The sequence below is a fragment of the Formica exsecta genome, unplaced genomic scaffold (assembly GCF_003651465.1).
Source record: "Formica exsecta isolate Colony F162 unplaced genomic scaffold, ASM365146v1 scaffold1136, whole genome shotgun sequence".
NCBI lineage: Eukaryota > Metazoa > Arthropoda > Insecta > Hymenoptera > Formicidae > Formica > Formica exsecta.
The window spans coordinates 1,625-23,552 of record NW_021848476.1 but is presented as its reverse complement, the minus strand read 5'-3'; the positions used below and the strand labels follow the sequence as shown (position 1 = coordinate 23,552).

The 21,928-nt window shown below is 40.0% G+C and overlaps 4 protein-coding genes across 7 annotated transcripts in view; 1 reads left to right on the top strand and 3 right to left on the bottom strand.

Annotated features, from left to right (window-relative positions):
- The window catches only part of LOC115237034 (cytohesin-1), a 15,094-nt gene extending 14,540 nt beyond the window's left edge, over positions 1-554 (bottom strand). Inside the window, exon 1 of the mRNA XM_029809809.1 lies at positions 196-554. Coding sequence (XP_029665669.1) covers positions 196-274 — 79 coding nt within the window. The 5' untranslated portion in view covers positions 275-554. The remainder of the gene's footprint in view (positions 1-195) is intronic.
- A 219-nt stretch (positions 555-773) lies between these two features.
- Positions 774-4,910, top strand: LOC115237136. 2 transcript variants are annotated; one of them, XM_029810003.1, is made up of 7 exons: positions 774-1,421; positions 1,713-1,825; positions 1,898-2,113; positions 2,188-2,606; positions 2,701-3,406; positions 3,507-3,720; positions 3,800-4,910. In XM_029810003.1, the coding sequence occupies exons 1-7, from the start codon at positions 1,331-1,333 to the stop codon at positions 4,003-4,005; spliced, it is 1,965 nt and encodes a 654-aa protein (XP_029665863.1). In that variant the 5' UTR covers positions 774-1,330; the 3' UTR covers positions 4,006-4,910. The 2 variants fall into 2 exon arrangements, with proteins under 2 accessions (XP_029665863.1, XP_029665854.1); XM_029809994.1 differs by having other exon boundaries at positions 775-1,421; positions 3,486-3,720.
- Positions 4,146-13,688, bottom strand: LOC115237123. Of its 3 annotated transcripts, XM_029809985.1 has the most exons (8): positions 13,333-13,688; positions 8,844-9,534; positions 7,190-8,714; positions 6,949-7,112; positions 6,606-6,762; positions 6,270-6,536; positions 5,971-6,192; positions 4,146-5,883 (listed from the first exon to the last, which is right to left on the bottom strand). In XM_029809985.1, the coding sequence occupies exons 3-8, from the start codon at positions 8,513-8,515 to the stop codon at positions 5,425-5,427; spliced, it is 2,595 nt and encodes an 864-aa protein (XP_029665845.1). In that variant the 5' UTR covers positions 8,516-8,714; positions 8,844-9,534; positions 13,333-13,688; the 3' UTR covers positions 4,146-5,424. The 3 variants fall into 3 exon arrangements, with proteins under 3 accessions (XP_029665845.1, XP_029665836.1, XP_029665841.1); XM_029809976.1 differs by lacking the exon at positions 8,844-9,534; XM_029809981.1 differs by lacking the exon at positions 13,333-13,688 and having other exon boundaries at positions 8,844-10,250.
- Positions 13,689-14,843: 1,155 nt separating this feature from the next.
- On the bottom strand, positions 14,844-21,513 carry LOC115237090. The gene is made up of 3 exons (XM_029809940.1): positions 18,606-21,513; positions 18,218-18,503; positions 14,844-18,101 (listed from the first exon to the last, which is right to left on the bottom strand). Exons 1-3 carry the CDS (start codon positions 20,922-20,924, stop codon positions 17,920-17,922), a joined length of 2,787 nt encoding a protein of 928 aa, XP_029665800.1. The 5' UTR covers positions 20,925-21,513; the 3' UTR covers positions 14,844-17,919.
- Between the last annotated feature and the right edge of the window lie 415 nt (positions 21,514-21,928).

Below are 21,928 nucleotides of genomic sequence, written 5' to 3'. Positions count from 1 at the left end.
CGTGTTCCGTTTTGTTTACTACGCGTATGTACGCGTGCGATAGACAAGGAGGGGGGGGGAGAGAGAGAGAGAGAGAGAGAGCGTGCGCCTCCTCCCGTAGAAAGAGAGACTCGGCTACGATAACTTGACGCATATACAGGGACTTGGCGTACGCGATCGGCGCGTTACGAATTTATCCCAGCGAAAAACACTCACCCGTCGTTTCGAACTGGTCGACCTGATGAGCACCGGGGTTCACTCCTACACCACCTAGACCGCCCAGATCTTGCCACATCTCTGAGAAATAGTACTTTTCGGACTCACGCGCGCACAAAGTCACCCACCTTCACTCGAGCGGCTCCATTTTTGTTGAGACTGGCGCCGTCTGGTGTCAGTCAAGCGCAACCTGAGAGTCACGCCAGCGATATCTACAGCTGACTCTGCAAAACTCCGTAGCAACCGACGCGCTCTGCATTACCAACCGTCAAAGTTAAAAACTTTACAAATATCGATTTTCGAGAAACAGACGTATTTTGTCAAGATTTACGATTACTCATTGTTGATATGTTAAATATAGATGCGTTTATGCATAGATGTAAACTATATATATTATATTTTATGCATAAATGTTCAATTCTGAAATAAATATTGCTTTGATATAGTCCGATATATATAGAGCTGCTTTTTGGAATATAAAAAATATATGCAACAGATAACAAAATATCTTTTTAGGCAAAATAAAAGATTAGATTATTTTAGAGAGAGAGAGAGAGAGAGAGAGAGAGAGAGAGAGAAAGAGTGAAGATTTCCCATGTTTTTGAATATTAAGAAAATGATCTCATCGTTAAATGAATCGTGTCAGCATATAATATTTGATTGAATTTTATATCAAAACAGTAACTCTTATTTATATTCATCTCAATAGTCATCATATTCGCCCGTAAGAGGTTTCGGGACCAACGATACTCATATTTTATCTTTCTTCCCCGTCCTTTTCGTCGCGACTGGCGACTGGTTGTTTGTTGTCAACGATAACTCGCATATTTCTAACAAGACCTCTCGATGATATTCGACGGTGAAACGATGGAGGAGTAATAATATCTCGCCAGTCGTCTGCTTGGCCTCTCGTTTTTTTCTTTTTTCGCAACGGGTCGAAGGGTCAGACTCGGAATATATGTATAATCTGCATCCCGATACGCGAACGCGGATGCCGCCGCGACTTATATTCCACCGACTTGCATCATTGGCAGTAAGGTCGAAAGCTGCAAGAGAGCAGCTCGCTTCCGGTGCAAGACTCTCGCATTGTTAAATAATTGACAAATATCGGTATTGACGGAACAAACCAGACGTCATGGTCGGCATCGGTGTCTCTTGGATAGTGAATCTCGGCTTCAGTTTCGCGCTGATATTTCTGGTCCCCTTTCTCCTTATCGCGTATTTAGGTAACTATATCTTCGATAAAAGTAACTATCTTTGAGCTCTTGAAAAAATTACACTACAAAGATTACATATATCGCAGATAACAGAGATCACGCTTGTTTAACGATTTTTCCTTATGCCTTATGTAACACGTTGCTTTCGATCTTTATCACAATTCGTAATTAAAAATCGCGTATAATTATAAACACATATATCGTGCGAATAATTTTTATGCGCCTTTCAATCGTTATTTTATAAGATGTATCGCATTATAATATGCGTACGTATGTGTATATGCGTTCGACGTTTTCAAGTGGTGACATGGACAAAGAGATCTTGGATACGCTTCGTCAAGTGGAAGTATCCGAATTATATCGTTGTAGAGGAGAATAGTATTCGGAGTATCTTGGATCAGGGACGCACTCATGTAAGTATCGAGAAGTAAAAAATTAAAATTCGATATAATCCATATTGCGATTCACCGATCGTCGCGATACAGGGAATCTGCACGCTTCTCGTGCAAGGACGCTCGATCGTGAAGGGCGTGAGGAATCACTTGGCGCATCTGGCGTCTACGAGAAAGTATCTGAGATCGACTTTGTTCACACGATGGGGCGTTTACGTTTGGAAGGAACTCGATTACTCCGTCGATAGTCACCTCGTGAATTCACCGTGCTCGTTTCGCGGTCGTCCCATCACTGACAACAATATACAGGTCGGCGTCTATAATATATTGTTATCTTATTGCAGAGATCGATTTTAGTTTCGAATCCGATTGTTCTGTCGTAGGATTACATAAGCGACGTGACATCGAAATTTCTTCCGAGGAGATTATCGCCGTGGCAAGTACACATAGTGAATTGCTTCGTGCGAGGGGAGGAGCGTCAGATATGTCTCGTACGGGCGCATCATTTGCTTCTGCGACAGGAGCATCTGACTTTAGCGGATTTCTTGCCATTGAAGTATTCGACGGATAACTGGACGTGTCAGGAGAGCGATTCGCCCTTTACGAACTTGTATGCCGAGCCCACCGCTCTACCGCGCCTTCGACAGATGCTCATCGAGAACTTCAGCAATTATTGGAACGATTTCCTTTGCAACAACGATCCCGTCGAACGGCCGGAAATCCTAAAGAAACGAATAGGAATATCTCAATGCGTCAAAATCACGATGATAGTGTTAGTCTGTACTATGAAAGAGCTGGCCAGGTATGGTTGATTTCGGATCGTAATCGTTTCTTTCCCGTTTCCGCAATATTCGTCTAGGAAAACGTACGCTCATCTTTTCCATAACTCTCTGTAGACAATGCCGAAAGCCAGAAGGGCTGAAATTCTTGGAGCTTCTATCGATCGTTCAACGCGAATCGAGCAAGAGGAACTTTAATCCTCGATTGATGCTCGAATCCATCGCAAAGTCTTTCAATCCGATTAACATTCTTTACTCCTGCATCGCTTTGTTCTGGTACATCACGGTCACGTCGTGCTTAAGAACGCCGCTTCTACTCATTCGAGAATTGCAGGTTCTAAAATCGCGACACAAGCATTGCTATCCGGATACCTTGACGTATATGTTGTCCTGTTACCTCCCTTTAATATTCCAAGCGATTCGGGAGGTGATGTCCATCGGCTGGATAGCCGTAACGGCGCCCAAGATCATCGTCGAGGAGCTGTTTCTGAAGCATCCGCAGTTGAATCAACTGCAGACCATTTCTCCGTGCGGTAGGAAGGTAGTGGCTTGGTCGGAGGAGGTCAACGTCGAGCTCGTACGGAAAATCGCCAACGTAACCGGTGCGACAGAGACGGAAATTCTCTTAGCGGCCACCATAGATAGCCTAAAGGAATACTTCAGGCATTCGGCCGTCAATATTCCGGATGATGTACTCGCGACCGTCAAGTTTGTGAGTCAACGGGCCGTGTTCCTGCGAAATCACGAGGCCCGAGGTATTCTCTGTCTCGCGTTGCCCACCAGAACGCCCTTGTTTCACGACGATCTCGTCGAGATACTACAGGTGAGGATCGGATATACGATTCATGCATGAAACAACTCGCTCGAATTTTTCCAACGCTTTCGTATCGCGCTTCCTAAAGGTGATTCAACGAAACATTCAGGAAGCCAGGTCTAAGCAGAGCGCGATTTACGCGATCACGGCAGCGGAAACGTCCTGCGGATTTATCTCGTCCTGCGTGCCTGCCATCGTTTTGAAATTACTCTTGAATCAACTGTCGAAAAGGTATTCTCTGTGCTTGACGCATGTCGACGGTGATCTACCTGTGGAAGGCGTAAACGGAGCGATTTACTGGCGACCACCGCAAGGAAATTGCAGTAGATATATTTCATTACTCACGCGATATCTATTGTACTTTGTATTTTTCATTGCATCAAGTTGTATACATTTTTTTAGACATGTCAATGACCTTGCACAGGCTTGGAAACGGAGTACGCCTTGGTATAATGGCAGACGCGTTAATCGGCCCGCAGCATTTCATCGTAGCGAGAACATTTCCTCAGAGTATACAAAATCTCGCCAGCATTCTAGGCGTTCCGAGAACATCCAGTCGAAGCCCAAGCCCTAATGCACTCAATCCGATGACATCTCCAGGATATTGAGATAATATATCAATGAAAGGACGGGGACTTTAATTTTTCTTCATTCAATTTTCTCTCATCGTACTTTTTTCAGACAAATAGTATCCGATCGATCCTGATAATAACACTGGTAACATATAACTTTTAACACCGTCGTATAATAAATATTTAATCTGTTCATATTTATCGGAAAGAATACATGTAGACATATATATTCGACAAACAAGATTCTGACAGCGTTATATCGCTTTATAAATAATAATTTTATAGATATATCCTATTCATATAAGAATCTCTCTATTCCGCAAAAATTATTTTCTAATTTTTCTTTGGTCGAGTACCTGAATAATATTGAAATTTAAAATTAGACGTTCATTTAGATGGAAGATGAAACATGGTTATATATCTCTTTGTCTTATCATAGTAGATATTTAATGTCATATCGCTATATTACTCCTGAATAATTCCTAAATATATACGCAACGATGTAAAGCGGACAATTAAAATAATTTAAATTAGTTAATTCAACAATTTATGGCAGAATTCTTTTTACGAAATTGCGCATTTTTTTCGTAAATCTTCGCACACTTTTCCTAAATATATAGTAAACATTAATATAAATATCATTGTTTAACTACTTATCTAATCTTTGGATATCTTTGAAGTAACAAAAGTTTTACAAAAAACTCTTGACAATATCTTATAATATCGTAACAATGATATTATATGCATACGATATATATATAAAGTTATGATAGAAACATTATTAAACTTAATTATCTAGGAAACAAATTTCATTATAAATTGTTAACACGTCGCTTTTTTACATTATTAAAGCATGTAAATGTATTTAAGCGTTTTAAGCGTTTACAAGTTTCTAATAAAAATAAATTCATCTATATGCGAGTTTTACATAAACACATAAAATATATATAAAATATATCTTTTGTCTTCTTAATACCATTGTCTTGTAATAAGATTAAGTACGTTACAAACAAGTGAATATTTATTCGTATCGTGTCCATTCAATCTATTCAATTAAGTCTGTCTACACAAATTGTCTATGTAAAGTAAAACGTATTTTAAGTAGAAAAAGCTTTGTACGTATATGAAGTACATGATATATTTCTTAACCTCCCCCGATTTGTGTGTTTCATTATATAAATAAAATTATTCGCACAACACGAATAATTTAAGTACAGGAAAAATGTTATAAGAAATACGTTATATACGCGAAAATACCTTCTTGTTAATAAATAGGAAATTCAAAAATATTCGCTATGTGATCAACGTTTTATCGTTTTATACTGCATATCTGATGTAAGCGTAGTGAGATTCGTACTTTAAATTAACATTTTTTCCGAGCAATTCATAAATATTCGCCCCTCCGTCTTTTAATAACTGTGCGCGCATGTGTAAAAACAATGAATATAATTCGCTCTATGCCAAACAATCATTTCCATTTGTTCGTTCCATCTCGATCGGTCCACTGCCGAAAATCTTTCGATTCTTCGTATACGGTATAATACCTACAAAGATTCCGGAGACAATAATCCAACCACCAGCCATGAGGAAAGAAAGGTCCCAGGCGTTTGTCACGTCGAATAGCCATCCAGCCAACGGAGGTCCGAGAAGATTTCCGATTCCTTGGCATAACAAGCTGAGACCGTAAGCGGTAGTGAATCTTTCCAGAGGAATCAGCTCGACCAATATAACAGGAGTGAAGCTGAAATTACTCGCGAAAAACAAACCAAAAGCTGCCGAAGTGATCATTAGAAACGGATAATGATGGGTAAAGACGGACATCAATATCGTGGCCACTCCGCACGCTATCAGACACCAGGTGTACGTTTTACTGACATTCATCCAGGGTTGATCGCCAGCCCAGCCTAGAACGATCTAAAAGCGAGCAACACCGAGTATGAGAGAATTTCATCTCGTTCAGGGATAGAGCGTATAGAGCCTACTCTAATGATTTAAGGTTACCATTCCGATGGTATTGGTTATGCCGATAATGCTGAGGAGATTAGCGGCATCGGATTCGTCGTAACCGTTCCTAGTCAGATGTTCCGCGAGGTAGAAGTACGGTACGATGAACCATGTGAATAGCAATATCGTCGACATTGACATCAGCAGGAAATGCAATTCGAGAAACATTGAAAAATCCAACATGCTCTTTAACAGGTCCATCAGCTCGGCATACCACTTCTGCGTCAGATACGAAATTCTATATCTTTACACACAAGCAAATCTACCCTTCCGATATATCGCGAGCGTTAAAATACCTGTTCGTTTTCTTTAGCCAATGTGATCATACTGTTTCTATAGATGTCAGGACAACTGCTCGCTCTTAGTCTGTACTTGTGCAGATTTAGGGCAGCGCCGCGATACATGACGGAATTTCTATGCACTCTGATATCCTTGAAGTAATGGGTGTTGGTACTGAATTGTCGTCTGAGCCAAGGTATCGAGTCGGTCCTGATGACGTTGGCTTGGGGCTCAACGTCAACGTAACGTTTAGACACGGATCTCCTTCTTTCCGTCGGAGCGATCTGGAAAGTATTCGCTTAATGTGCCATGGCGAGTCGACGGAATCCATAATCGAAAATAACGTTTGTTACCGTGACTTCTTTCGTCAGCAAGGGATTAGTCTCCTCTATTTCCTTCTTGGATATTTTTCTGGCGCAAACAAGTTTCGTCGGTGCGTGAGTGGATACCGGACAAGAATCTTTGTTCCTTTGTTCAGCGATCGTTTTCGATTCCGTTGCTCGTTTCAGCCTTTGTAGAACGTAATACAAGTATTAAATGCCGCGGCGTGTTGTATTCAATTCCATCTATTTGACTAGATTAAAGTATCGCGCGAATAAAGTAATATCGTATACAAACTTTCCGATAGGAAAAAGGGATTCGACTAAAAATTATCATTAAAACCTATATTATAACTACACGTAGCAAATGATTAACCTCATTGACATAGTAATTCCGCTTTTATTATAAATCTCCCCCGTTGAATCCTGCAGCTGCTTATCGGACAAACTTCTACACAACAGAAGACTAGGATAATTTTCCAGGATAACAGTATAGAGCCTAGAGTTGCACAGTAATGACTCCAATACTTCCAAAGGCACCTGAAATCTCATATATTCCAATCCACTCATTTACAAAAACAGACAATACCGTAGATATGATGGCTTTTGTCGCTCACCTTTTCGCTCCTCTTTACAAAAGTCGGCAGATTAACCACGCTCGTCGTATGTCTTTTGGCGCCGTCGGCTGTTTCGGTGCTCGTACTTAGATTCTGTAAGAAATATTCGGGCGCCTGGTCGCTTCTGAGCAGTCGTCGGAGCTCCTCGATACCCGGGAACTCGTCCAAGGGACTCCCGTTCGACTTTACCGTACCATCCGACCGAACGTTCGATTTCCTCGGCACGGCTTGATCCTGCTTCTGTTGTTCCAGAATCCACCATTCCGGATTCCTCATAACGGTCCCCGCGACGATCATGTTGAAGAACGTGCCGGCCAGGAGCAGACAAGCGCCTCGCCAGCCGTACTCGGCGATGAAATAGGTCGTCATCGGGGCATAGACGAACGTACCGATGCCGGTGCCGCACGCGCCGAGACCTACAGCTAGGGTTCGTTTCTTGTCGAACCAAAAGGCGATGCTCACAACCGCGGTGACGTAGCACAAACCCAGACCGAGACCCGCGATCACGCCAAACGTCAAGTACATTACCTCAATAGTGTTACTGAAGATACTCAGTATGAAGCCCAACCCCGATACCAGGCCGCCGATGATGGTCATGTTCCTGCATCCGTAACGGTCCACGAGGGCGGACATGATCGGACCGGATAGAAGCGGCACGGCCATGAAGAGCGAGCCGATCCAAGCGGTCTTGGACTTGGATGCGCCGAATTCGTGAAGAAACTCGATGTAAAGCAGACCAAAGCTAAAGGAGACACCGTCGGCTATCATGGAGATTACCAGGGAGGCCAGAACAACCACCCAGCCCCAACCGCCGTCGGGTACTTTAGGCTTCTTACGACTTTTTATCTCTTTTTCGATAGAGCCTAAGGAATCCTCGCGTTCCAGGATAATACTTTCGGAATCGATAGAGTCCCTTACTCGTCGATTCGTCGTTGTACCGCCATCCGGCTCGACATATTTCTCGCGATCGAGCGTTTCTTCAATCTTCCTCGGTGTATCGCTCCGCTCCGTCGACTCGATCGCATCGTTCGACTTCTCCGTCGAATCTAGACTGGCCTCGCGTCTATCCACCAAGTTGACGTTATTGTGGACGGAATTCGTGGGACAAATCGTGGGACTTCCATTTCGCCAGCCGACCAACGGGGCTCTGCCCGGCTGATTCCGGTGGTTGCTCCGTTGGTTCCTCTTTGCGCACACGTCTTCCTTTCTAGCGGCACTCGCGGAGCAACCGCCGTAATTGTTATCGTGATTGTTGTTGTTTCTATTGTAGTCGTCGTCGCGTTCTACTCGAATCTCTCGCAGGTCAGTTTCGTTCCTGCTGGCCATTGTCGCTCTAATTGTAAGTAATGGCTAAATGGATCCAACGACGCCGCCAGCCCTTCAGCCCTTGGAACTCGCTCGGATGATAAACACCTTGTCCTCCGGTTACCATAAGGATCCTCGGAACGATCCTTGACGATTCGCGAAACGTCGACCGCACTGAATTCAGCATGCACGCACCTTCGAGTCGCTCGAGTCGCTCGTCCTATAAAAGGAATTTTCAATTAAATTAATGAAATGTGTCATGACAGGTGTCATATACACGAGAACAAAATCTTGAGAAAATCTATCCGTGAGAAATAGAGGTGGTACGATTGTATGTGTCATCACGTACGTGTCAAATCACTCCGGAGAGAACACGTGATAATTTATCACGTATTAAACTATAACCTTTTTCTTAATAATGTATTGAATTATAATGTACGCGACGAGAAAACGATTAAATTACAAATTGATGACAACAAACGTCCGCTCCATGTCAAGGTTTCGATACAACGGCTCGATACTAAATGTTATGCGCGCGAGATCCTTTCGATATAAATACAAAACAACAATGAGCCCGAAAAAGATAGAGAGAATTATCATATCTTTATATCTTTCGTAACGATCGGTGACAAATCATACACATTTTGGCACTCGATACTCGTATCGATAAAGTATGTAAGTACGCGTTACATGCGTGTGAAAAAACCTCATGCACACAATTTGTATTATATTATCTCAAGACCAAGTTTTGAAAAATATAAAGCAAGTGATTATAATAAAGAGAAAATCAGTAATTACTCACCATCGAGATAATGTAAATAACGTGTTTACGCAGACGTGCATGCGTGTATAGGTGCAGGAAAGTACTTGCGACACTCGTCGGCGTGAGCAATTATAATATACAACCATTGATAAACGAGAGAAAAGTGAGATTAGATATAAAGCAAGTTTGTTAGTTAATCAATCGAGAAATTAAAGCAAAGCGTGCAACTGGCGCTCGTGCAATCGATCGACGAGAAAAGTGTCCAACAAGCTGGAAGCTGTAAAATAAATTATCGGTAACAAGGAAAAAAATGTGTTCGTGTCAGTACATAATACCTGAAATAATAAAGAATCTAATCTAGAGAAAGTGCGTGTCTATGCATGCATAATTATTGATTACATGCATATAGCCCATGCGAATCATTCCGCGTAATCTCTCTTCTACCAGGGCAGAAGAAGTCATGCTTGATTAGTATATAAATTAATTACATATGTATGTAATTATAATTAATTAATTATTACATCAATAAATATGCAAAAAAAGTAAATTCTTTTCTATGCTATATATATACTTGTATATGTGTGTGTGTGTGTATATATTTATTTTCACCAGATATATCTCTATATCGATCATGCGCCTAATTGTAAGCAATTATATCAACGCTTCTCTTTCGTTTGAGTGTCGCTGATTTATTGTATGTATTAAGAATATATCGCAGTTAAAATTTAGTTTATCTGCGATAAGCACATGTTTGCTCAAATATCGTACTCACGATGTCAATTCCGAAACAGCATATAAAAAATATAATTGGAAAATAAAAAATTTGTAAGATATTTAACGATACGAATCCGACTGCTTTATGAAATTTTTGTTCAATAAATTAGTTATCAGTACTTATCTGTATCTATCTCTAGTTATTCACTTGACATGTATGTATCTATATATGTATCCACACACAGTTTAATTTTTCTTAAAATATAAAATTTAACATTTCTAATTTTATTTCAGAAAATATATTTATTACAACAGACACACGCGCGCACACACACACACACACTGGTAATAAAAGAGAAAAGAAATGTGTCTACAATTGAAGAATTATTTTGTTACATATTTATTGTATTATTATTGCCATTGATTTGTTATATTCTATTATATATTCTAGAGAGAGAGAAAAAAAAATTGTTTCTTGTACAAAATATACCAAAGCGTTTCAAAAAAACTTTCAAAAGTAAACGCACTTATTATTAGAAGTCTTTCGTCGTATGATAGTCTAATAATACTTTGGCATTGCGTAACTGTCGACTTTTGACGTAAAGCTGAAAATTCTTTTGGCAATTCATAATAATGTGTATTTATAAGTCTGATCTTATGAAACGTCAAATTAATTGAGCCGTAAACTAAGGAAATTAATATTACAGTATATTACTAGCTTCTTCTCTCTCTCTCTCTCTCTCTAAAAAAAAAAGAAAAAAAAGAAAACAAAATAAAAATTTTTATTTCAAAAAATTTTCGATGAATAAATCGGTAAGACGAGAAACAATTTTAGAATCAAGAAGTGTCATATTTTATATATCCTCGCTACGCGCATATAAAACTGTCATTTTAACGAGAAGCTTAAGGAATGTCATATTTTAATTGATGTCACATTGGTAAGATTGAGTTCTCCGGCCTGTGTCCCGCGCGATGACATCATCCACCGAAAATGTTATTAAAAGCTTTTACAAAGCTTTCCTCGTAAAAAATTAAACGTTTTTATGCATGCACAATTGTCAATATTTGATGTTGATAAGAACGATAGAGATCGCACGAATATTTTTGCTCACTCAAAATTTTTAAAATTATGTAAAGATTTACAATCGGCATAAATTTACGGCACAAATGTGTCTGAAGAAAGGATTATGTGTCTCACTACCGTTTATGGATTTTATGATTATACTTATCGCGTTGAAAAAAAGTTCGTCGAAAAAAAAGTATCGAGTGTAATCGTTAACGTGTCGAGCACACACGCGAACATACGTATTTTATATGGGAACGAAGTCGATGATACATAAATTTATTCGTAATATTTCTCTTTAATTGCACACATCACAAAATTATTCGCTTCACATATATCTTTCACATATGTTTATATAAATACAAGAAACAAAAAGATTCGAAAGTAGGTAGTTAAGAGTCATATAAGAGTCGGCGGAGGGGTATGATCACCATGGAAACCGACTGGTCGATTTCCGCGTGAATGTCCGTCTCTTTACTAAAATAAAGGGATATTAAATTTCGGATAAGGTTACTTCTCGTAATCGTTATCATAAAATTCGTGTGTACGTGAAAATTGTTTTAAATAACCCACGTGTGCGATTAGAGATTATTCGCGCTGCAGTTTTATATCCCTTTTAGAAGGCAACTCAATTATAACATCATCATATGCCGCATATATTCAATTAAAACAAAAATAAATAAATAATTTCTGTGGCTGTTTTCGTGATGCCACATCGGAAAATTAAGAATTTTGTTTCATGTATACGAAAAAAAAAAAAAAAAAAAAAATTGATGTAAAATGTATTTATTCTTTATTCTGATGGAAAAGTAAATTTAATTTCTTCCATATTTCTAATGAAATTATCAGAATTAATGGAATTTCACCAGATTTCTTTACTTATCTCGTATACTTATACATACAAACGTTCAGTTTAAATACCGTATCAAACATTTTGGATCGATATGGTGAAACGTTATTTGTGAATATCGAGTCATGCGTATTTAAACAGGATTATTTCACAGATCGCCTCTTGCAGAATATCAACACTCGAGATAATAAAGTTTTATCGTTAATTTAAAGCATCTATCATCTTAATTGCTCTTTAATCGAGACGCAGCTGCTGGCCAACTTTTAATGCTGCAGACGGAAAAAAAGGGAAAGTGAGAGGATAGCAAAAATATAATATATTCATATAAATTGGTTATGTGATTTCTGTATGTGAGAAAAAAATCTTGCGACATTTATGTCTCTTTGAAATACATCATATAGAATGTAAATGCTCGATAGAAACGCGTGTATTACAGGAGACGATTATAGATAACAGAAAAGAATTATGTAATAAGTCATATACGTTAAATGAAGTAAAATTAATCACAAGTTAAGTGGCTTTTTTTTTTTTTTATTTTTTTTTTTTTTTTATTTAGAAAAAGAATCGATTTATCGTATCATTTATTGAAAAGAAATTGAGAAGAAATATTTTTAATAAAAGCAAAGAGTTGAAAAAATATTTCAATCGGACCAAGATGATATTAGAACGTAATAAATTTTTGTTGAGCTGTGTGTAATTGTCGAATTCGCCGAAGATTTATACCACAATAATAGATGTTTTTTATATGTACTTGTTTAGATAGTTGACGATTGTGAATACGCGGTCATAAATGTTCAATGAATCGCGGTAATTGTGCTTACAAATGCATCGCGCGATAAAACGGCAAATATACGAACGGAACTAAAATAAGCAAGCGTTACCGATCGTTGAGTTTTGTTATCTAAAGTTACGTCAACGCGAATAAATAAGTTTATTTATTCGATAAACTCCCGCAATTCCAATTTGTTCGGAATGCAAAGCTTCCGGTAAATCATACTGTCCGTTCAGAATAATGATAAATGGCAGAATGCACATTTTGGCGAGCGGCAGGCGAGATAAACGACAGGCACGTTTAGAAATGTACGATATTCTTTTCAAATTTTAGCGCGTTTAATATGAACGTTTAAAAGACAAGGGCGAAACTTTCTGCAGCCGAAACACGATGACAAAAAATAAAAAGTTCGTAATTTAAAAAAAAAAAAATTATAATAACAACAAGAATGTCAACATTCGATGTCTATTATTATTTTATTAGTATATGTTAATAATGGCATAATTTTCTTAGTCACTTTGTCACATTGTATCAGATAGTAATTATTGAATATATAATCTCAAAGTGTGCACATGTGTATAAGAGAAAAGAATAAAATAAAAGAAGGAAATTGGCATATGCGAAAATACACATGTGCTTCGAGGCTACAACATGCTTATATACTCATCGAGCTTACCAACGAGCAGCTCGCGCAAATTGTCAGAGAATCCGGAGATTTCGCGTAGCCTGGCACGATCCTCGTTGGAAAGAGCGTTTTGCCCCGTCTTATTACAGCGACAATTTCGCGCATTCGCGTGCCCTCGGCACGTTTCCCCGATTACGCGTGCGATGCGAGTAATCACGCGACCGTCTCGGTTGGGGACACCCAGTACACTGACTGAGAGAGTGCGGTTCAGGCGTTCAGGAGCCAGGAGCCTCTCACAGAATCCACGTCATAGAAAAGGTTCTCGACGCCCGATGCCGCACCTGACTTGAACGGAGCACGCGTACGCGTATCGGCCTCGTCTCGTGTCTCGTCCTCTCGTCTCGCCAGTCGCCAGGCTTTGTCTCGCCTCTCGCCTCGTCTCGCCCTCGCCTCGTCTCGCCCTCGTCTCGCCCTCGCCTCGCCTCGCCTCGCCTAGTCATGAGCTCGTCACGCAACCCCTCTCCTTCCCTCTCTACAACAACCATTCGCCCCACCACGCTTCACGCTTCACCTTGCCTCACCTCTCCCTCACCTTGCCACGTCCCGCGTCCCGCTACTCTCGCTACTCTCGCTACTCCCGCTACACCCGCTACACCCCCTGTGCCGTTACGCCTCGACTCGTTCCTCTCGACCATTATTTTTCGCGAGATCGAAAATGTTGCGTTGGCGAGAAAGCTATGATAAGTTGATCAAATCGCGCAGGGAACAACATCAGTTATATATATCAGATAATACTAGCGCGATATCAGCTGCATTTTTTGACATTAAATAGGCAATATGTTTTTACTAGTACAATGAATCTTTAACGATATTTGATGATAATAAAAAGTCATATAATTGTATTTTGAAGTTGAAAAATAAGATCGTAATTTTGGTATGTGTCGAGATATTTCTATCTTGCTTCATAATCGATAATTATCATGCGTGTAAATATAAATATCGCGAAATATCCTAATCCTTTTTTAATATATTTATATATGTATATAAATTTTCCACGTACCATTTATATCGCTTTTGACAGTTTGTCGACATCCGCGGCAATGAAAAATTTTTTATGCGCGGCGAGAGAGAGAGAGAGAGAGAGAAAGAGAGCATAAAAATATATCTGAAAATAAATGACTGATCGATAAAATTATCTCGAATCTCGACTGTGTCAACACGATGCGACGCGATGTGACGCCATCGGACGTCATCCGACGTTACCCGATGTCAGCCGACGTCAATGACAATTCATCGCCTGTCGATGATTCAAATACGCACTTGATTCGTAGTATTACTTTTAATCCAAATTCAGTAGAATTCTCTTTAATACAGAATAACGAGCAACACACAGTTAATTAAAAAAAACGATATCTCTAAACACGCTTGTTTTTTTCCGTTTAGCAATTTCTATCGTGTACAAATTTCTATTGTAATATTCTATAGTAATTTCTACTATAAATAACAAAGTTTGTATGTAAAATGCGAAATGTGGAATTCGTTATTACGAAATAAATCGTAAGTGTTGTCGAGAAATCACTATGATATTTATTCGGATCATCTTCAGATATTTTCCAATACATGAGAGGATGATTTACGTGAAACTGAACCGACGCATCGCGTCGTTCTAGGAATCGGCATTGGCTAAGAATTTATGTATACACGTATAAGACTAATCATAGACTCGTTCTTTTAAATATTTAAGAGTCAACAAGAACGTTGAAATCCGTAACGGTTTGCGCCAATATACATATAAGGTATTTGATGTAATAGAGACACGCTAGATCGGTATCATAACGATCTAATTAACGCGATTAAAATCGTCGGAAATATAATTGATAATCGAATAATTGTATTTTCAAGATTCTTCGGAAATTCGTAGAATGCCAAAATTCTAAAAAAACTTCGCAATCTTACATAATATAAGTGGAATGCTGATTATATCGTCAGCTAAAACGCTCGTGCTTCGCTACTTTTTCACCTTTTTTTTTTTTACTGGAAGGAATCGCTCTCTGGGATTCGATTGACAATTCTATTAAAGATCCTCCTTCTTTCATAGATTATTTGCGTCCCATTCTCCTCCTCTTAATAACTATCGCTTAATAACTATCGTTGAAAGTCGTCAGAGTCTGCAAAGCCGACGACCTGATATCGTAAATATATGAAATACACAATTTTTTTCCTTTTTTTTTTTATATTAAAATATTGCTTTATACGTTTCGTAGATGCCGTATAAGGCTGCGTACGCGTGTGATATATAATACGAGCACATATGCTGCGAAAAAAATTATGTTATATTCATATAATTTGGACTTGGCACCTGACACAATTATATAAGACACCAATCTCGATCATATCTCTAGAATCGAAAAAATACGCTTGATCGAAATTCAAAATTTCGATCTCGGATGTTGCGATTACTTACTTTCGGGTACCAGATTATTATGTGTGCGATACTAATAAAAAATATCCTAAACTCTCGTTTCATACGATTAGTCATCTGCCATCTAATCGATTTAATTCTTAATATCTGAAAGCAATAAATATTTTTCCGTATTTGGTTTTAGTATAAAGGCCTCGTATATTATAATGTTATACGTACGTGTATCCCCTATGACATCCCTATGACGATATACTATATGTAAGAGAAATCTTTGGAATATAAAATTTTTGTGTGAAATCGACAGTACCTAAAATATTGTAGTGCGATTTTGACTAGTTTTAGAAAACCTCTATTTCGTTTTATGTTAATTTCCATCGGAATGCACAATACGATTTCAATTTCGTCAAGTAATGTACATTTCGCTTAAAACTTTTCACATACACAGAGAGCAATAAAAACTCTTCTTTATCAATAAATCCATTATGCTGTTCGCGTTAAATTTACAACTAGTCTCTTCGCTCGTATTATTATATGTACAATCAAAAATCACTACAATGACGTGTGACTATTTTACTTGTTTCCTCTTTTTAATAACAAAGAAAAAATCGCTTGTGTAATCTACAAGTGCAAATATACACGTAGATTATATTTTATAAAAACAAAAAAAGAACGAACACATGCACGCACACACGCACGCATGTACGTACGTATACACTATGGTAATGGAGAGGTAGTAGTCTATTTGTAGCTCGCAAAATTGATAAAGAGGCAAGTTTATGATCACAGAAAAGCTATACACGAATGCCTATTTTATAGACATATGTTATTTCAAACGAAATTCGTGCATCGCGCTCGAAATGAGAAAATCTGCTATCAAATCTTTCAATGTTATCTTTCAGTTAACCATTTGTATCATTTCTTATTCTCTAAATTATCTCAAAATTTAAACAATAAGAATATTGTCTATCCGCAGAAAATTGATTTAACCGAGGTTGCTGCCCTGCTTACATTCAACAGTAAAAGAAATTCAAAAAGCAAAAGAAATAAACTAGAGCGAGATATTTTTCTTCTGCGTTGGACTCACGACTTATGATCCGGGTAACGTAATATTTTGCGATTGCTTGGCAAAATTTATAAACACACTTTGATATCTCCATCTGATTGGATAATTAAACTAGACACGAATAATATTTAATATAAATTAATTAAACATTTTAATGAATTAATTAATTTAAATGCACGAGTGACTCGCGAAGCTCCTTTGCGAGGGATGCACGTTACATGATGATGATTACAAAGAGTATCTGGTGCGGTGATCAATTTACAATACTTTTTGCATTAATCGAGGATAGAAGGGGAGGAGAGAATAACTCGTCAATTGTACAATCTGGCTTCAGAATACGCAACGCACTTGACGAAGGAGTAGCGATTACAAACATGCGCTGCGTTACAATCTGTACAATTTTTCTTTACACGCAAATGAGAGAGGGCATACGCAGATGTGCCGATTTCGAACCTATGTATACGTATCAATTGTTGGTAGTATATCCTGAGATTCGAAATTATACGTAATTGTTACAGTACTAAGAATGTATATTTGTTTCGGCAAGTTATATCGACGGCAACGCGATAATAGCTTATAACGAATCTTTTCTCTCATCGCAGGCCCTTTATATTATCACGAGCAGCGCGTTCCTCTAATTTGTACAATGTATTTACTCCATATCGCGTAATATCACTCTACGCTATTGAAAATATTAAAACTATACTCACTCTCGAAATAATTTCCTTTACGCAATGTCTAAGAGATTAGAAATGACCTGGTAACCTTCGCGAAAGCTAGCAGCGAAGAATCATCCGCTGATAATCACGCAGAATCGGAATCCGTTGATAATACACGATTTGCTACATGTGATTCATTTTACATAATACTCTTCGAGTCGCTCGCATTAGTTGTCGCATTAATTGTCGATGACCTCACAAGAGCATTTCGACACAAACTTATAACTATGTAATACACCACAGCCGGCTCGAGCGACTCTCATACAGTATATCGCGGACTCTGACACTGCTACGGAATTAAGGAATACCTGCGGCAATTTTTGCAAGTCGCGTTGCAATTCTATTGTGATATCGCGATTTCAGTCGCGCAATAGTAACCGCAGACAATGGTAGCTCGTCTCTGGTTTATTCTTTCAATAAATATATCGGCATATTTACACATTGTCTATCTCATTAAAATCCTTGTCGACAGTTCCCTCCTCGGATTCATTACCTCGGCATTTTCTGTACAACTTGATCAAAGGCATCACTAATAACAACGCGCCGCTTAATGCGATGAACAACCCCGCCAGGTAGAAGGAGAGGTCATATGTGCCTGTAATATCGTAGAGCCATCCTGAAAAATCATCCCGTTCATCTTTAGTATTCGTTCGATGTGTTTCTAATACAAGCAAAAAAACGAAAGAGGGAGGGAGAGAGAGAGAGAGAGAGAGAGAGAGAGGAAACGTTTACCAGCTAACGGAGGACCCATAAGATTAGCTATTCCTTGGACCAGTAACAGAAGGCCGTAAGCATTCGTGAATCTCTCCAAAGTGATCAGCTCGACAAGGATGATGCTGGTGAGACTGTAATTCGCTGCGATGAATAATCCAAAGGCACCAGAGATTGCACATAAGGTATAGTAATCGTTGACAACTATGGGTATTAGAGCGGTAACGGCACCGCAGAGCGCCATACACACCGCATAGACGATAGATGCGTTCACCCATGCTCTATCACCGGCCCAGCCTAGAAAAATCTGCAATAAAAAGTTCCACTTTGACTATTATACAAGCAGCTATCGGATCGGAACGTGATTTATTTAGCTATTTTGTTTTTTCCGTTTTGTTCGGCCGCTTACCTCACCGCCCATGTTAGCGATTCCGATCACCGAGATCAGAATAGACGCGTCCGTCTCGCTGTATCCAACCTCGATCGCGTTGTCCGTCAGATAGACATAAGGCACGTCATACCACGTGTGCAAGAGAAAATTGCTGACAGCGAACAGCAGAAACCTCGGATCGGCGAAATACGAAAAGTCGAGCATGTCGACGATCAAGTCCCAGAATTCCCAGAGTCCGGCGTACCAGACGAGCTTAGTCTTGGCGATGGTGGTCATCGAGTTTCTATAAATGTCCGGGCAGCTAGAAGCTCTCAAACGATACCGATTGATATTCAGCATGGCACCTCTATAAGTCAAACTGTGCCTGTGCATTCTGATGTCATTCAGATACGCGGTAGGCACTCTCCTTGGTTGTTCCAGTGTACTGGAACGCCTCAAGGGAGTATCGGAATCGATTTTCTTCAGCCACCATAAGTACGCCGGTTCTACCGATTTCCGCTGTTGCTCGTCGCGAAGTGTTCGTTCGTCATTATCCTCGCGCATATCCCTGTCCTTACCGTTTTCAATCTTTAACTCGGCTAATGGGCTCGGTGTAGGTATAAATCGGGCCGAGGGTGTACTCAGCTGATCGTGCAACGCTCCTGAATCGCTGAAACTCTTCGACGATATCAAAAGACTCGGATAGTTTTGCAGGAGGACGTTGTAAACGGCCTTGTTCGCGCTAAGTAATTCCAGCACTTCCACAGGTACCTTCTCCCTGTTTTTAACGAAGGTAGGCAGACTAACCAAGCTAGAGAAGAGCTTTTCGCCGCTCTCCTCGTCGCCGTCCTGAAGTCGAAGATTCTCGATAATCATCGCGTTGGCCGACGCGAAACCCCTTTTAAAATCACCGTGGGGCGTTTGCGTGGTCGTATTCGCGGAGCTGGTGGCTGAAAAAGAATCTGCGTTGGAACTCTGCATTCTGGATCTCTTCTTCTCCCGATTCTTTTTTCTCTCTTGAGTTTTCGCTTTCGCTCTAGTAGTAGTCCATTCAAGATCTCGCATAAGACATCCGCATACGGCGAGATTCGAAAACAGTCCTGCAAGTATCAACGTAGTTCCCCTCCAGCCGTACTCCGCCAGAAGATACTGCGTGACGGGAGCGAAAATGAAAGTCCCGATTCCGCTACCGCATACCGACAAACCGGTGGCAAAGGATCTCTTTTTGTCGAAATAGTACGCTACGATTACTACCGCCGCGACGAAGCACAAGGACAAACCGAAACCCGCTACGATACCGAACGTGAGGATGAGTACCTCCATGGAGTTCGCGTAGGAACTTATAACGAAACCAGCCGTCGCCAGTATGCTACCTGCTACGGTTACCCTCCTACAACCGTATCTGTCGGTCAAGAAACTTGCCACCGGTCCGGACAACAGCGGCATCGCCATGAAAAGACTGCCGATCCAAGCTGTCTTGGATTTTCCCTCGCCGAAATAATTCAGAAACTCGACGTATATTACGCCGAAGGAGAAGGTAATGCCGTCAGCGATCAGGTTTACCATGAAGGAGGCCGCAACGACGACCCAGCCCCAGCCTCCGTCGGGTGGTCTCGCTTCGCAAAACTGTGCTAAGCTCGAATTATCTTCAAAACTACTTGTAGTCGATGTAGAGATCGACGGACTCGAATGCGGTCTTTCTTCAGATATTTGACGTAGCTGTTGCTTCTTGGACTCTTTGTTAAACTGCACGTGATGCTGCTGCTTGTCCTCTTTAGGAAACTTCCCGTTTGCGAGCTTCTCGATACTGTTCTCAGTTGACAAGTGACCCTTGGACGACAGAATCCTGGTAGGCGAACCAAAAATTGTATTTCTCTCGTTATAAACGCTCTTCAGCTTCTGTGGACTCGACACGTCTTCTTTGTAAAGACTGTTGGGTCTTTTCGGTGAGTTTTGCGAATTTTGCAAGATTTCCTTCAGCTCCTGACGAGCTTCCCGACGTATCTTTGAGCCCGATTCCCCTATTCGTTCATGATGATTGTCTTCTACGAATCTCTCCTCCTCCTCCTCTTCTTCTTCTTCTTCTTCTTCTTGGTTTAATGAGCCTTTCAGCAATTCCGAATTGTTCCGAAAACCGTTGACGTACTCCAATTCCTGAGTCAAACTCGAGTCCGCGATCGTCTCTTTGCGTTCGTGATCGCGATCGTTCCGATCACTTGTCATGCGCGAATCTTCGCTGATAATCTCATCGTCATTTATTTCGGTGTAAGATTGCTTTACGATTGTATCGTCCTTATTACCTCGTTCGTCAGCTCGACTTAGCTTATTTCGATCGTTCAACTTGGTCCACTCGGCCATATTGAAGAAACGAAGAATATGGATGGTAACACTTTCGGAATTCACCTTCGAAAGTATTGAGACTTCCGGGCGATCCAATCTTTGGCTCCGCGACACCAATCCTAATGCGCAAACGTGTACGCAAACACACACACGCAAACAATCGAATGCGATATAAATAATAATAATACAAAAAAAAAAAAAAAAACCCAAAAAACTTGGGCTATATCTGTATTTGCAAACAAACGCTTCTCAAGCGGCTCTTGTTCTCAACGGAATGATCGATTCAATAAAGATCTAGTTTCGTCCTTGACTTAAACAACGGTAAACAAGGCCATTCATAGAGCTGTCTAGTGAACTGACGGCGCAACGGTAACAAGGATGCTGATGACCAGGTCGATGTAAAGTTGTTTGGCGATTGATAGTCGGCACTCGATCGACCATGCAGCGGTCCACCACCATTGCAATCGTGGCTCCGAATTCTCCAAGTCCAAGTGGTACTTTGATTGTTGGGAACCACCTCCTCCTCCACGAAACGATCGTCAACCCAGGCACCCATGCGGCGAAACGTACTGTCCTCGCTTTGTATTCTACGACAAAGGACCAGCTATTAGCGATAAATGCGCGTCGCAGGTAAAAAAGTACGTGCAAGTAAGTTTCTTTAATGATAAAAATTATGATTAATAAAAAAAGAAACAAACGATAATATAAACAATGTTTATATGCCATTTGCGATGATTGTAAATTTCAAGCCGCAAAGAAATGCGTTCTGTACGCAAAAATCTCAGACGCGAGCACATCCTTTTTCTAAAAATGTATCACTGATCTCCATTGCATCTTATTTATCCATTTTTTCTGCGTACCGCTTAAATCGAATCTCTCGCAAACGAGATATATCGCATCAGTACTTAAACGCGCGATAATAATACGATGAAAGTGACGCAAACAGTCGCGGAAAAAGAATGCCTCGGCTTGGCTATATTTACTCGCTAAAGCAACATTCTCGAGCATTATTAGACGTCCCA

Coding starts and splice junctions, on each gene's coding strand:
- LOC115237136 (XM_029809994.1), top strand. CDS start 1,331: ATGGTCGGCATCGGTGTCTCTTGGATAGTGAATCTCGGCTTCAGTTTC. Junction 1,826..1,897: donor TGGATCAGGGACGCACTCAT/GTAAGTATCGAG, acceptor GTCGCGATACAG/GGAATCTGCACGCTTCTCGT. Junction 2,607..2,700: donor ACTATGAAAGAGCTGGCCAG/GTATGGTTGATT, acceptor AACTCTCTGTAG/ACAATGCCGAAAGCCAGAAG.
- LOC115237123 (XM_029809985.1), bottom strand. CDS start 8,515: ATGGCCAGCAGGAACGAAACTGACCTGCGAGAGATTCGAGTAGAACGC. Junction 6,763..6,948: donor GGAATTACTATGTCAATGAG/GTTAATCATTTG, acceptor CGTTCTACAAAG/GCTGAAACGAGCAACGGAAT. Junction 5,884..5,970: donor TAACCAATACCATCGGAATG/GTAACCTTAAAT, acceptor GCTCGCTTTTAG/ATCGTTCTAGGCTGGGCTGG.
- LOC115237090 (XM_029809940.1), bottom strand. CDS start 20,924: ATGGCCGAGTGGACCAAGTTGAACGATCGAAATAAGCTAAGTCGAGCT. Junction 18,504..18,605: donor TCGCTAACATGGGCGGTGAG/GTAAGCGGCCGA, acceptor TTTTTATTGCAG/ATTTTTCTAGGCTGGGCCGG. Junction 18,102..18,217: donor TATGGGTCCTCCGTTAGCTG/GTAAACGTTTCC, acceptor ATGATTTTTCAG/GATGGCTCTACGATATTACA.